Here is a 15,729-nt window from a genome sequence, read left to right as displayed (position 1 = left end):
GTGGAAGCTATTTAACCACAGCTCATTCTAAGCACACATGGAGTTTATCTATAAACACATTTTTCATTATTAATCAAGTATTGGTTTTGCTGGCATCATTTTCCCAACAGAACTGTATGCAACAAAATAACCTTTACCACAAAGTTGTACTGCACAGAGTTATACTAAGAAGGGTTTTTTGGGAAAAATTGATGCAGTTCCAGAATGGCACTGGTATCATTGGCATCAACATGACTCAGTACATGAACATTTAGGATTGTTATGTCCTCTTGATGAACTGACACTTTATCATACACACAGTGTCCCCATTTCCCCAGTTATTATGATCTTTGCTCTGAAATCCACTTTGTCTGATATTACCATAGCCACTTCAGCTTTCTTCTGATTAGTGTTAGCCTGTGGATATTTTTCCTTCCCTTTGCCCTGCATCTTTGTATATTTGAAGTGGGCTTCTCGCCGAAAGCATATAGTTGGCTTTAATGTGACTAGTGTTTAATCTACCACTTTTCTGATATTTTCTGTTTATCTCCTCTTTGCTTCCTTTCTTCCTCTCATTTTGCCTTTTTCGTTTGTTTGATTTTTTATTCGGGTTAATTAAACATGTGTTTATTCCATTTTAATTCCTTTGTTGGTTTACTAGCCAAAACTTCTTGTTATATTATTTTAGTGGTCGCTTTAGAATTCTGACATACCTCTTTAACCTAACACAGACGATTTTATATCACTTCAGTTATCATACAGAAACTTTACAGCAACCTACTTCCATTTCTTTCCTCTCAGCCTTAGTGCTATTATTGTCATATTTTCTTATTTCTACATATACTATAAATCCTACACATACTGCTATTATTTTTGAATAAGCAATTATTTTTTAAAGATATTTAAATAATAAGAAAAGCCATTTCTATTTTTCCATGTAATTACCACTTCCGGTATTCTTCCAATATCACTACTTTTAACAACATTATAAAATCCTGCAGCTTCTGCAAGGTTTGCCATTTCACTGTGAACTATATTGTTGGATATCTAACCCATAAGTGCATGGGCAGTGTGAGCAGAAGATATCTGTAATATGATAAAACTTGGCCTTTCAAATGAATTTACATCAGATTAAAAAATCTACTTGAGAAGTGAATTTCTTTGGCTCTAACAGTCATTGACTACTTCTTCCTTAACAGTTACATAATAAATATGGACCTAGTTCAAGTTGAAGTATCCGGAAAGGTTAGCTGTTGCTTTTAGGGATGTTAAAATAGTATGACAGCATGACAAGAAGCTGACACACTGGTTAACAGGATGGGATGTTGAGTGAAAGCTACTTTTGTAAATGATAAATTTATTAATTAATATAGTCTATCATGTCTACTTTTACAAACTCGAAACTGCAGGGACATAAATAGTAAATACTTAAGTTATAAGAATGTTTTATAATATTGTAGCCAACCATCATTCATGTTAACCAATACTTAGCCAAAAAGGAACTGATGCAAAAATACATTCAACAAGTAGTTATTAAGCCCCTGTTTTATACCAACGCACTATTCTAGGCACTGGGGATATTGCAGCAAATAAGACAAAATAAAACAATACAGTCTTTGACCTCATGAAGCTGACATTCTAGTTGTGCCTAGCAACCATCTCATTTGGAAGCATGTAAAGATTAAAAAGGACACGATCTCTATTCTCACAGACCACACAATAGAGAGAAACAAACATTTTAATAACTAAAACATAAAGCACAACACAGAGATATATACAAAATACAGAGGAAAAACAAATAAGCTTATTAGCTTTTTGTCATGCTGTCATACTATTTTAACATCCCTAAAAGGAACAGCTAGCTTTTCCAGATATTTCAACTTGAACTAAGTCCGCATTTATTATGTAACTATTAAGGAAGAAGTAGTCAATGACTGTTAGAGCCAAAGAAATTCACTTCTCAAGTGGATCTTTTAATCTGATGTAAATTCACTTGAAAGGTCAAGTTTTAACATATTACAGACCCAGCATTAAAATGGATTTCACTCCTAACACTGTGTGGACTTATGAAGTGGCAGGATTGTGAGCTTTTCTTTCTATATTCATCTTCAGTAATGAACTCAGAGTGCTGAATGTGGCTAAACACCAATGAAGCTTTGCTGAGTGCTTGTCTTGTGTTTTAGAGAGGGAACTCCACATACTTGGTTGTGAGAAACAGATACCCACTAAAACTGACTTAAACATAAAAAGGAAACTGGAAAGAAATGAGGCTATTTCATGGAGCCCAAGGGCAGGAGGTACAGCTGGAAATTATAAGAGATCAGAACCAGGAACTAGGAAGACATTCAGAACCAAGACAGCGTCTATCTCTTATGAGCACCACACAGACATAAACATCTGTACTTCCTTCTGTAGTTGTTTCATTCTTTTCTCTCCACAAACCAGCTTTCTCTAGTCCCTGAGTACATGGAGAGAACGGTCTGCCCCGACTCCACAAGGTCTCCTATTCCAAGTACACATCAAGTTCCTAACCATTTATCCTTCTACAAATCAACTTCCTCCAGGACTGGGGTCCCCATCTCTTGTCCAACCAGCTGAGGCCAAAAGACGAACTCAAAGTCTATGAAATGCCCACCTCTAGAGAGAGGTGGGAGAGACGTAAGAGCAAGGAGATACCCCAAAATATGTCTCTTACATCTCTTTTGCATTTTAGGGGAAGGTAAAACAAGAGAAAAATTTTCAGCAAACATAAAGGGAGGCTCTATGCAGTTTCTTAGTAGTGACTTAAGAACCAGGCTTTTATTACAGTTTATTACTATGGACCAAGCAAAACCCTTGAGGCTGGAACTTACAGCCCCTATTCTGCCCACACCAAGAAAACAAAGTACAGCAGGTGTCTTTCTTCTTCTCTAATAAAACCTCAATGGCTGGATAAAAGATGTTTAATTTGGAGGTAGTGCTGGGATTATAACATACTGTTCCACTCCTGAGAAATACGTAAAGATACAGACTAAAGAAGAAACCATGTCTCTCAAAAATATCTGGAAGATGACAATGAGGGTCGTTTCTGCAGGTAGAAAGGCTAGGGCCTGGCAGTCCTGCCTGCTCCCTGGCCTTTGGACCCTTACCTGACAAAGGACAACCAAGCTAAAGGAACTCTGAGCTCAGCCTAGGCTAGGAGCAGTCATTAATGATGACATGAGTAACGATGGCCAGTCTTTTGAGGAGACATAAAGCCTGCTCAGCAGCTGTGGATAGGCACCCATGCCAGTCTGCAGCATGCCCCTCCCACCTCCCAAAGGAGGCCAGCCAGAGTGTGGTAATGAAACTGCACATAGTGGAAATGGGATCTAAATGAGTTTAAACTGATTTATGTTAGCTTTTGTAAAGATTACTCGATATCTGGAAAGTGCTACCACTGTGAAATAATGTCGACAATCCTTAAGACCTCCGTCTAATGGTACTTGCACAGAATATTTATATTCCTCGTCATGGGAACAAGGACCATAATGGATACCATTTTTGTTTTATTAGGGATGCATATTTAAATTAATCTGCTATTTGCCTAAACAATTAGCTGCTTCTGTTTGTGTGCACAAAGCCAAAACTGCAATTAGGCTTCCATCAAAAAGATAAGTCCCAACTAAAACTGTCCCAGTGGAGTCATAACAGCTCAGGGCAGAACTTCCCAAAATTACTTTTTAGCATAATGGTAATTATGTTAATTGCTTGAAAGGTAAATAACTGCTGAACTAGTTTTGGGAAAAAACACAATTGGTAATGCCCCTCCCCTTTGATCTTTTCCATATACCATAAAATTTAAAACCGGTTAACAGTGTAGAAAGTCACAGACTGATCCCTTCTTGAACTATAGAGTTGGTCTTGTGGTCTTCAGTGATTTCTTGGAAGGCAGCTATGCTTACCACTATACCAGCAACGCTTTACTGCTTTCTTGATTAAAATTTACTTCAGCTAAGAACTCTTGCCTTCTGGAGCTTGCACAATAAATACCTAACGCTTGCTCTCTGCTTCAGGGTGGTCAAACAGACAGGATCAATTAACTATGTTCAGAGACACTGAATGAAGCTATTTATAAAGACAACTGGCAGTCTCAATTTCCACCACATAAATAAGCACTTGCCTACCAGAAATTAAGCAGGAGTCAAGAAATCTGGGAACAAAGGAAAAGATATTTAAACAAAGATTTAAATATCCTCAGAGTACTCACTAACTATATACCTCTTCATTTATTAATTCCACACAACATCACTCTGCAATTCAGGCCAGAGGCATAAAAGTAGGATAAAATTTGAAAGGACAAAAGACAGTTTTGCTCTCATGGAAGAGGTGCAGGAGAGATTCACACTGGTGCAAACAAGGACCATAAAGAAGAGCTAAATCAGGCTCGGCGCCTGTAGCTCAAGCAGCTAGGGCACCAGCCACATACACCAGAGCTGGCGGGTTCAAATCCAGGCCGGGCCTGCCAACCAATAATGATAACTAGAACCAAAAAATGGCCAGGCGTTGTGGTGGGCGGGCGCCTGCAGTTCCAGCTACTTGGGAGGCTGAAGCAAGACAACTGCTTGAGCCCAACAGTTGGAGGCTGTTGTGAGCTGTGACACCACAGCACTCTACCCAGGGGGACAGATTGAGACTCTGTCTCAAAAAAAAAAAAAAAAAAAAAAGAGGTAAATCATAGAGGGTCTTGAAAAAGGAAAAAAAGGGGGCAAAGTTGACCTTTCACTAAGCTACCATGCATTCCAGCTGACCACAACTCTAGAGCTGTACTCTGTTGCCTGAGGCCGAAAAACAATAGTGAACGTTCTGGAAGCTGTGCAAGTGAAAGAAACTGAATCAAAAGAAGAGGAAGTAGCTCTCAAGTTAACGTTGAAAAAACTCTTAAGGGAGGGTAATTGGCAGGACCACACCTAGGGTGCATCTTATAAGGGTACATGAAACTTACTAAATGTAGAATATAAATGTCTTAACATAATAACTAAGAAAATGCCATGAAGGCTATGTTAACCAGTTTGAAGAAAATATTTCAAATTGTATATAAGATCAGCACATTGTACCCCATGACTGCTTTAATGTACACAGCTATGATTTAATAAAAAAAAGAAAAAAGAAGAATCATCAAAATAGTGAGACACCAAATTGAAAAGGAAACAACCAGTATATTGTAAGACTATGGCAATGTGACTAAACGGAATTTACAGTTACAAGTCAAAGGAAAAATAGACTAATGAAGAAGGTGAAGACTTTGGACCAGTTTCTACAGGGTAAAGTGCTAGAAGGCAGATTACATGAAAGAGATTCACTGTGCATGTAGCCACTGGCTCCAGCCAATTTCTTCATACAGTGTAACTGAGTGATACAAACATGCTGTAGGGTATACGTGCAAAAGCACATCAGACACTGGTAGCAGAAGGTGCCTCTAGAGAGGAGACTGTACATGCTGGAGGATCAGCCGATCCGGTGCTTGTAGATTTTTAAAAAACAAAACAAAACACCTAAGAGGACACACTCTTTGCTCTAAGCTGGTAACTATGTGAAATTGTTCTGCATGTAATATTTGCAATTTTATATATTATAATCTGTCTATACATTTTAATATGTGACCGATGGGGTTTTTCCTAATCATTATCTGCATGACTTTATAATCAGTATTTAATTTTAATGTACAAAACTAAATATAAAACTCAAATTCCATTTCTGACCCATCCATGGGTTAAGGTGAATTAAACGCCAAAGGAGTCTTTAACCTCCAAGACCACTTCCCCTGGATTAGATAGGTGCATGACAGCCCAGCAAGGGGGTCTGGCCTAGTCCTGTCACTAAGTTTTAGCCTCCTCATTCTGTCTCTTTAAAAATACCACTTATTAACTAAATAGAAAATACGCATATCATCAAAAATATTGTGGATAGTTTCTATTGCTGTCATCAAATTCACTCATCTTTTCTTTTGTATTGTTTAGTCTGCTATTAATTACATCCAGTTTATTTTCATTTCAGAAATTATACCTTCTTTTCAAGTTCCATTTGAGTCTTTTCTTCTCCCCCACCCCAAGTTCCATTTGGGTCTTCTTTTAATCTTTTATTTTGTTCCTCATCACATTTATGTTCTCCTACACTTCTCTGAACATATGTGGCATATTTATAACGCCTATTTAAACTATTATCTGTTATTTCTTTCATTTCTGGATTGCTTCCTATTAGTTGATTTTTCTCATTGTAAATTGTGTTTTCCTGCTTCTTTGCATGAATTTTTTAATGGATAAGAGACACTGTGAATTCTGCATTATTGGTTGCTAGGTTTTATTGTATTCTATCAAATAGTGTTGGATTTTGTTCTGATGCAAAATGAAGATACCTAGAATCAGCTGAATCCTTTTGAGGCTTTCTTTCTAAATTGGTTCTTAGAGTAGATCCTAGAGCAGCTTTTAGTCTAGGGCTAACTAAGTACCATTATTAAAAGTGACACCCTTTCTGAGGATTCCTCCCAACAACCCGTGTATTATGAGATCCTTCCACTTTGGCTGACAGAAATGCAAACTATTCCTAGCCCTATTTAAAAATGATTATGCCACCTTCTTTCAGGTAGTTCTTTCCCTGGACTCATATTTCCTCTCACACATGTGCAGTGCATCTTCAGCAGGTCTCTGCAGTTCTCCCCGTGTAGCCCTTTCTTCACCAATATTCTGGCCCACAAATTTTACTTACCTTGGCTTCTCTGAGCTCTTACCCAGTGAGGTTGCCAGACCCTTTAGTTCCCCTTCCCTACCCTGCGTTGTTTCCAGTTGGTAAACTTGTGTAATTGTAGGGCTCACCATATTTACTGTTCTCTAACAAATCAGAAGCCTGGACTACCAGTTTTCAAATGTCTAAAAGCCATGGTTAATATATCTTGCCCAAGTTCCAGTTTTTTAAGCTAGAAGAAGGATAAATGTTTCTGATGTCAGAAACAAGTTTTATCTTTTTATTTTGAAACAATTTCAAAAGTTTCAAGAACTCCTATATATGCACTGTTGGGTTCCCATTACTAACTGTCCCAGGAATGTCCCTTGTAGAAAAAGGATCCAAGTCAGAATGATGCAATTGCACTCAGTTGTCATGTCTCTCCTGTTTTTTTCAGCTAGGAATAGAATTTGACTTTGATGGCTTGACAGTTTTAAACAGGACAGGCCAATCATCTCTTGAAATGCCCCTCAATTTAGACTTATGGACTATTTCCTCATGATTAGACCAGCCTGTGCATTTTGGGCTGAAATATCACAGAAGTGATTCTATTTTCTTCTCTGCATCATGTCACATAGTACGGGCTATCAATTTGTACCCTTATTAATGATGTTAAACTTGATCACTTTGTCAAGATATCTTTTAGGCTCTCAGCTGCAAAGTTGTTTCTTTTTCCCTTTTAATTAGTAAGTGTTTAGTGGAGAGATTTTTTTTTTTTATTCTTTACCCAACTTGCACCATGATATAATTATCAAAACCAAGACATTAACATTGGGAAAATATTATTAACAAAAGTATACCCTTTTGTTAACAATGTCTTTTTGTTGTTGTTGTTCCAGGATACAAGCCAGAATCCCACATTAGCGGAGAGATTTTTTGAGAATATGCAAAATCTCATCCCTCAATCCATTCATACTCACTAGTTTTAGCCTCGATTGACTTTTTTGGTCTGAAACAATTATTACCATGACGTTGTCAATTAGTGATTTTCTAATCTCATCATTCTTTCTACATTTATTACCTGACATTCTACTGTAAGGAATTTTTTTCTCCCTTTTAAAAAAAATCATCTCTTTATTCAATGGGTTGTAATCTTTACTACCAATATTTATTTTGATACTCAAATAGTTTCAGGTTTGGCTAGTGGGGGCACCTTTGAGCTCACCTGTGTATTCTTATGACCTATCACGATCATTCTTTAAGCACTTCTCGCTTCTTGGTACAATCAGATGTTTTAGGCTTATTTTGTTCTTTCCTTGCGCTAGCCTGGTCAGCCATTTCTCCAAGTAGCCCTGTCCTTTTAGTGGAGAATGGTATTTTTAAGAATTGAGAGCTAAGCATGCACACTGCTACTGGGCTGTTGTTACTTCTACACCTTCTCTGCCAACAAAGCTAGGAGATAAGTGAACACATGTAAACACACACACACCCCTCCATTTACTTCCTTATCTAGAGTTTATTCTGGTTACCCCTTTCCTTACCTATACCTTCCTTCAACACCTCCCACCATCCCCAGCATACTTGCATGCTGCCATCTCCCAAAGTCACCAGGTAACTGCTTCACTCACATTTCCTTCTCATGCTATCCCTGGTTCCATTAGGCCACGTTCCTATTCCACCTGGGCCTGCCTGATGGCTTTTTCAATGAAAAGGCAGGCAAGCAGACACATTTTGCTTTTAAAACAAAGATATACTCATTCCACAGATATACTTATTTCTGCATTAATACTGCCTGAGAGTTTTAGAATGAAATAAACACTATTAACAAAAATTATAGACATTGAAAGAGAAATTAAATTCTCTCTTAAAATTTGATTCACTTTCCTTAAAAAGGCAAATAAATTCATGTTTAGTTGTCATTAGGTACATTTAAGAACTTGGGCAATTAATTTCTCTAGTCTAAACCACCTCTCCAAAGTTCCCTTGTTTATTTATTCCTTCTTTAAGTTTTTAACTTCAACTGTAATAAAACAGAAAAGCTACTTTGACTTTATGCATCATACTATATATTATTAAATACCAGTTTTCAATAAAACTGCCTCAATAAACCAAAGGGTCAGCAATAAATTTTGTGTCATAAATTTAACATGCTATTTTCTTCTACATGAGGAAAATTATTTTAACTTATTTCCACCAGGAACTTCAAAAAGGTATAGTTACCCTAGAAATTGGTCCTCTGCTAGTCTGCGCCTAACAGCATTAAAACTTCTCTTTCCAGTATTTCTTAAATTTGAGAACTTGCATCAGAATTCATCTCTGAACCCCTCGGCATGAAAATTCATTACATGGTCAAAAAGGGCATGTAGGTGGATCACAAGGTGCCAACAGCCTATAAACACAAAAGTGCAAATTCAGATACTGCAACCCTATGGCACAGTTCAGTTACATGGTCAAAGATCTAGGTTACTTTTATGTCACCATAAAAACAAAAACACAAATTTTTAAAAGATTCCTAGAGATCTCACAACTCCTAACCAACACCGTGTCTGTGGACTCCCATGAGAGGAACACTGCCCCATTATTCAGCTGTAATGCATGTTCTGTCCAAAGCATACATGTATAAGTATAATGTCAAGTTCTTCTCACTGAAGAATGGAAAAACCTTTAAAAGAGCATTTTCAGTCAACAACTTCCTCTATCACAGAATATAATCTCTACAGCTTGTCTATGAAACAAAATCTAACATCCAAGAATATGCCAGGTGACAGTCTTCATAATTCAGTGCCCTAAGACTTCCTAAACACCAGAACCTCAAGTTCAGAACACTGCACTTAAGTTTTTTAATTCTCCTCTGGCTGTCTTTAAAATGTGAGTATTTCTATTGTCAAGAACTTTTTTTGATTAAATTTATAAATGTACCCTATCTTTTCAAAGGACTACACCTAGTATTTTTCTGAGTTTTTGTTAGAAAGTTGTTTCATTTGCTAAGTGTCTGAAAAACAAGTACTCCTAGACCTAAGGGTAGGCAAAGATATCAAGCAATAATAAATTATTGAAACTTGGAGAAAATGACCAGAAAAGAACCACCATAACAAAAATCAAATTGCCCATAATCCACAGTCACTTTTCCTAGCCATCTCCCACCCAGTTCTTCAGCATGTTAATAATCCACTTCTAAAACTTCAGCATTCACAAAGGGGTGGTGGTGATATTGTATACTATATTCAAAGGCAATATCATCACTTTCACGTGTCATCATCAACACACAATAAATACCAGCAAAACTATTAAAACCCGACTTTTTCATTAAACATGAAACTATAAATAAAACTTTAGAAACAGCTGGTCTTCATAGCCATCTAACTAAAATGTGGTCCTACTGTTCACTGCTGAAAAGATGCTAAAGAGACTCACTCCTATCCATTGTTTAAATGTCAGTAAATGAGAAATCATAGTCACTTCACTCCAGGGCAGGCACGGTCCCAGACAATGGAGCATGTTTGTGTTCAGACAATTGTTCTGGGAGTGCTGCAGAAGTGGATAAGCCATTTTGCCTTGCTTGACAGCACCACATAAAGAGGACTGTTGGCTGTCTCACCTATAACCACATGCTAATAGGCCCTGGATCTTGTCTCTCCTCTCTCCACTGAGGGGGACAAATAAGAACTTCTCTGCATCTAAGAAGTGTGTAATCTCATTTCTCACCAAAAAGTAAGCTTTTAAAACAAACTCTGTGACCAGGGAGCGGGTTTCAAGCACACTGCCATTCCCTAATGCCATGGCACCAGGCCAAAGGCAGGCAAGCATGGAGCAGATGGAGTCCTGGCAAGGTCTCCACTGTCCCTGCATTAGCAGCATCTGCTCATTACTCAGAACCTTCGCCTGCTTTATCTAATGCTCCAGGAAAAGCATTTTGATTTGATTCATTTCGGTATGGTAACGTGCAACACAATTAGTGGTAAAATCAAACTGGAGAATGGCCAGTGCTGACAATCGGAAACAAGGCAGAAGAAATATGAGGCCAGTGGGTTGGAATTCAAAAAATCACAACTGTGGATCACCTTGCCAAATCTCTATACCCCAGGTGCATGTACAGTGTTCCTGCAGGGCAAGGAGGCTAAAAAGGAAGTAGGGAACACTTACTTTCTCCCAAAGCAGGTTCCATCTCTCTTTCTGGATTCTCCTTCCATGGACAATGCCTATGTAGACTATCAAGGGGGTCTCGGTGGCTACAGAGCTTCACTTTGGCATAACCAGAAAGCTAAAGTTCATTAACTCATTTTATTATCTTATTCTTCTTTTCTGTGGGTAGTCACAAATTTTATACAGCAGAAACTACAAGGTACATTTTTGTGCCATGCTTTTGCCTAAGAAGTGCTATTTAACAGTTAGCTGCTCCCAGAAAGGAATAATGTAAAAATGAGGTTAGACTATCTGAATCTATCTTTTCCAAGAAGTAGCTATTCATGTATATGTTGGTATAAGTACTGTAGCGTCCATCTGCTAAACTGAAGTGAGAGTAAAGATACAGCCACCTGAGGTCTAGGGAAAGAACGAGAACTTGTTATCACAAAAACATTAACCACCCAGATCAGACTGGTAAAACAAGCTCAGCACAAGAGAGAAACAAGAAAACACAAGAGGTCTCATAAAAGAAATAACCTTCAATACCAAAAGGAAATTGAGACAAAACCAAAAATTTCACTATGAACACTACAGCCTTGGAAGAACATGAGCATGATATAAAACCCAAAGACAGACTGTAAACTGTCAGACAGAACAACTGAAACAGAACATAAAGTCAAGAAACAGACCCAGATACGAAATGAATTTCATATCTACAAGCTTATAAAGGCAGAACCTCAATCTTGGCTCAGCACCTGTAGCTCAAGTGGCTAAGGCACCAGCCACATACACCAGAGCTGGTGGGTTCAAATCCAGCCCCAGCCTGCCAAACAACAATGACAACTACAACCAAAAAATAGCCAAGCGTTGTGGCGGGTGCCTGCAATCCCAGCTACTTGGGGAGGCTGAGGCAAGAGAATCGCTTAAGCCCAAGAGTTGGAGGTTGCTGTGAGCTGTGACATCACTTTACTCTAAAGGTGACAGCTTGAGACTCTGTCTCAAAAAAATAAAATAGGGCAGCACCTGTGGCTCAGTGAGTAGGGCACCGGTCCCATATACCGAGGGTGGCAGGTTCAAACCAGGTCCCAGCCAAACTGAAACAAAAAAATAGCCAGGCACTGTGGGGGGCACCTGTAGTCCCAGCTACTCGGGCGGCTGAGACAAAGAGATTCGCCTAAGCCCAGGAGCTGGAGGTTTCTGTGAGCTGTGATGCTACGGTACTCTACCAAGGGTAACAAAGTGAGACTGTCTCTAAATAAATAAATAAAATAAAAATGAAGGCAGCACCTCAATCTAGATAGATGATGGAAATAAAAAATCCTTGGATCCTTATCTCATACTAATCCAGGATGAATTCTATATTGATCAAGACATAAACATTAAAAATCAGCCATAACGGTTAACATTAAAAAAGAAAGAAAGGGTACGGCGCTTGTGGCTCAGTAAGTAGGGCGCCAGCCCCATATACCGAGGGTGGCGGGTTCAAACCCAGCCCCGGCCAAACTGCAACAACAACAACAACAAAAAAAAAAAAAAACACCCGGGTGTAGTGGCCGGCGCCTGCAGTCCCAGCTGCTCGGGAGGCTGAGGCAGGAGAATTGCGTAAGCCCAAGAGCTGGAGGTTGCTGTGAGTCCTGTGACGTCATGGCACTCTACCGAGGGCGGTAAAGTGAGACTCTGTCTCTACAAAAAAAAAAAAAGAAGAAAGAAAGGAAGAGCCAGGGCCAGGCGAAGTGGCTCACACTTGTTTCTAGCATTCCCAGGAGACTGACGCAGGAGGATCCCTTGAGTTCAGGAGTTCAAGACCAGCCTGAGCAAGAGACTATCTCTACTAAAAAAGAAAAATTAGCCATGCATCACAGTCGGCACCTGTAGTCCCAGCTACTCAAGAGGCTGAGGTAGAAGGATTGCTTGAGCCCAGAAGTTTGAGGCTGCAGTAAGCTACAATGGACTCTACCCAGGGCAAGAGACACAGACTCTATCTCAAAAAAAGGTGGGGCGGAGGAGGGAGATAAAAACAACAGTAAGATACCATTTTCACCTATCAGTCATGTAGGAGGGAATAGTCACTCTTGTATGCTTTTAGCGAGAGTAAACTGGTGTAACTTTCTTGAGGGCAATTTGGCAGTATTTATCAAAACCTAAAGCAGCCATAGCATTCGACCCAGCAGTCACTGGCACTTGAGCCCACAGCTATACTTGCACAAATCCATCATGTCATTTGTTCAAGGATAGTGCTTGCAGCACTGTTTTCAAAGACAAAAATAAACAACTCAAATGTACATCAATATGGGCTTTAATAAATAAATTATAATACAGCTACATAATGCAATACTACACAGGCATTAAAAACAATAAGGTTTATCTGATAAGTGCTAATATGGAAGATCACCAGAATGTGTCATGAGGTTTAAAAAAAAAAAAGACACAGAAAAGTAAACAGAGTGGGACCCATGTGTAAATGAGAGGGTTAAAAGTGGGGGGAGAAGGAGGGACACTTTCCAACTTTTTTTTGAATATGTTTTCTTTGAAGTTTGATAGACATTTTTGCTGTCTGAATTTTATCAAATTTTTAAACCAAGTATTTAAAATATATATTGGCAATCACTTGCCAAGTATTTACCAAAGAAAGTAGGTTCTTTATCATATCTACATTGTTCCCTAACATTTTTGTCCAAGAATGCAGATGAGGGCAACAAAGACAATTCTAACCAACAATATAAAGCCAGCAGCAGCACAGCGGCACATCATCTTAAGCTGTATTTTCAAGCTCACAAAATATGAGATTTGGGCGGGCTGCAAATAAATCAAGCACACATTTCTACAAGAGTATCTTTGTTTAGGGTTCCATAAACTGCACCGCCACCACAGCAAGGTTTAGGAGGCACAATCATAGTTCTGGACTCACTACTGACTACAATCTTAAGCAATTTACTTACAGGCTTCTTTGGACCTCAGTTTCCCCATTTGTAGAAGAATGTGTATGTGCACATTCACGTGTAGTGAATGGTAGAGGGAGGCTAGGAAATGATTCTAAAACTTATAATTCTAACTTAAAAGGACTGCAGCCTTTGTAGAGGTGTTTTGGAAAAAAAAAAAAACTCACTGATAATTTAAAAAATAGCAAACATGTTCAAGCTGCTCTTATGTATTTACCCAAGATTTCAATAAACATACGAAGTAGTCCTAATAATTATACCACAGAAAAGGTTTAGCTAAATTTCTATAGGCTAAAAAGAAAAATCCATCAACAGTGTCTATGAACATTTAACCTAGTGATTTTCAACTGGTGCGCTATGAGATCTTAGGTGTGCTCCAAAATTTTTAAAGATCATTCATTAAATTATTTTCAAAAGAAGTTCAGAGCACAGTAAGTATATTCCTTTTTTTTTTTTTTGATCAAAATAATTTAAGTATGCCATGGAAGTTTAACTATAGGTTTGAGTGTGCTGAGATTTAAAAAAAAGTTGAAAAAAATACTGATCTCACCAAAAGAAGAGAGTTCACATTGCTAAAGAAGTTAAAATATATTCTAGATCTTGGTCCTAAATTTTAAAAACAGCATATGGATATAAAATTCCCCATAGCTACTTTACTATAGTTTTGTCCCTTTGAGACAAGCTAATGTTACACTGACTCTAAAGATTTGCGATGGTGCCACACATCGACACTAACATCCTGACAGATGTTGTAGTCCAACTTTCAGGCAAACAGGAAAACAAAGCTTGTGGAGATTCAAAACTTCACAACATAATAGAGGTTAGGAGCATAACACCAAGTGTATAGGATACCATAGCCATTGAAATTATTACTTCATTAGTTACAAAATGTTGAGTACATAAGAGAAACTAGTTTCAGCCTACTCATACCCAGTTCTGTAAACCCACAGATGCTCAAAAAGAATTTTAACATTACCAAAGAGACAACATATTATTATCAATTATCTTGTATGGTATGTAAGTGTCATGGAAAGGTAGGCAATGACTTTCATTTTTCTATTTTATTTGTCAATAGATTATCTATGACTATGCCCTTTTCACTATTCTCTTTGGGCTGAGCAGAGCTAAAGAAAAAGTAAGCCAAGTATATTTAATATTTTACACCAAACAAGTTATTTGCTTAAGATGGCTTGGCCAGCCTTGTGTCTGGCACTAACACCCAGCCTGACAGTTTCAGTAGGATTTAAACACCAGTTTTAATGGGTGCTGTGTTCCAATGCCTACTAATGCACTGAGGGTTACTGGCCAACTTCTTCACATAAAGGCAAGAGTGAGTATGTGTGTGAACATGTGTGTGCACCCACATGTACGTATGGAGGGATTACGTGGGGGGGGGGGGAGAGGGGCAGCCACAGCTGCTTAATTATTGTAAAGCATTTCATTTTTTTTTTCCTTAATAGGGAGGAGGGTTGTGGTTACTTACCATCCTCATAAGCCGCTACCGCCAACGAACTGTTTATCCTCACAAAGGAGACATATGGCTGCATTCCAGGCTCATCCTCCTCATACTCTGATTCCAGGAAGGGGGCTACATAGTCCCAGGTGCGGGTGTCCCAAACTCTCACATCCCCTGATGTATACCTGGAAAAGAAGGACATGCTTGGTTCCAAAAGGGAACTGAAGAACAGGGCCACAGTAGGGGGCAATGTGGAGGGTTTTAAATCAACAGAGGAATAAGATTTGGTCAGTGTGGAGCCACTTCTGAAGCACTGTTCAGACAAGGAATTCCAATAGGAGAAAATATCAACTAGATGACAGAAGGCTGTGAACACATTTCACATTCACACAGCACAATGGTGACAATTTCAAATGAGAAAATCATAATAAGATGTGGGTATCCAGATCTTGCTTTTCTTTTTACACTATTATAACCAATCTGCTACCGTAAGTTCTCTCATTAAAGGGAATGAAATTTGTATAAGCAATACTATTTACCCATAAACACACA

At 38.5% G+C, this 15,729-nt stretch overlaps 1 protein-coding gene across 2 annotated transcripts in view; it reads right to left on the bottom strand.

Annotated features, from left to right (window-relative positions):
* Window positions 1-15,729, bottom strand: part of FBXW8 (F-box and WD repeat domain containing 8) — a 135,197-nt gene that overhangs the window by 54,249 nt on the left and 65,219 nt on the right. For both annotated transcript variants that reach the window (XM_053587459.1, XM_053587460.1), the window contains exon 5: window positions 15,205-15,362. In XM_053587459.1, coding sequence (XP_053443434.1) covers window positions 15,205-15,362 — 158 coding nt within the window. The remainder of the gene's footprint in view (window positions 1-15,204; window positions 15,363-15,729) is intronic.

Source organism: Nycticebus coucang, chromosome 4 (assembly GCF_027406575.1).
Source record: "Nycticebus coucang isolate mNycCou1 chromosome 4, mNycCou1.pri, whole genome shotgun sequence".
Classification (NCBI taxonomy): Eukaryota; Metazoa; Chordata; class Mammalia; order Primates; family Lorisidae; genus Nycticebus; species Nycticebus coucang.
The sequence above is the reverse complement of the archived record's forward strand: the minus strand, read 5'-3'. Positions and strand labels throughout refer to the sequence as shown.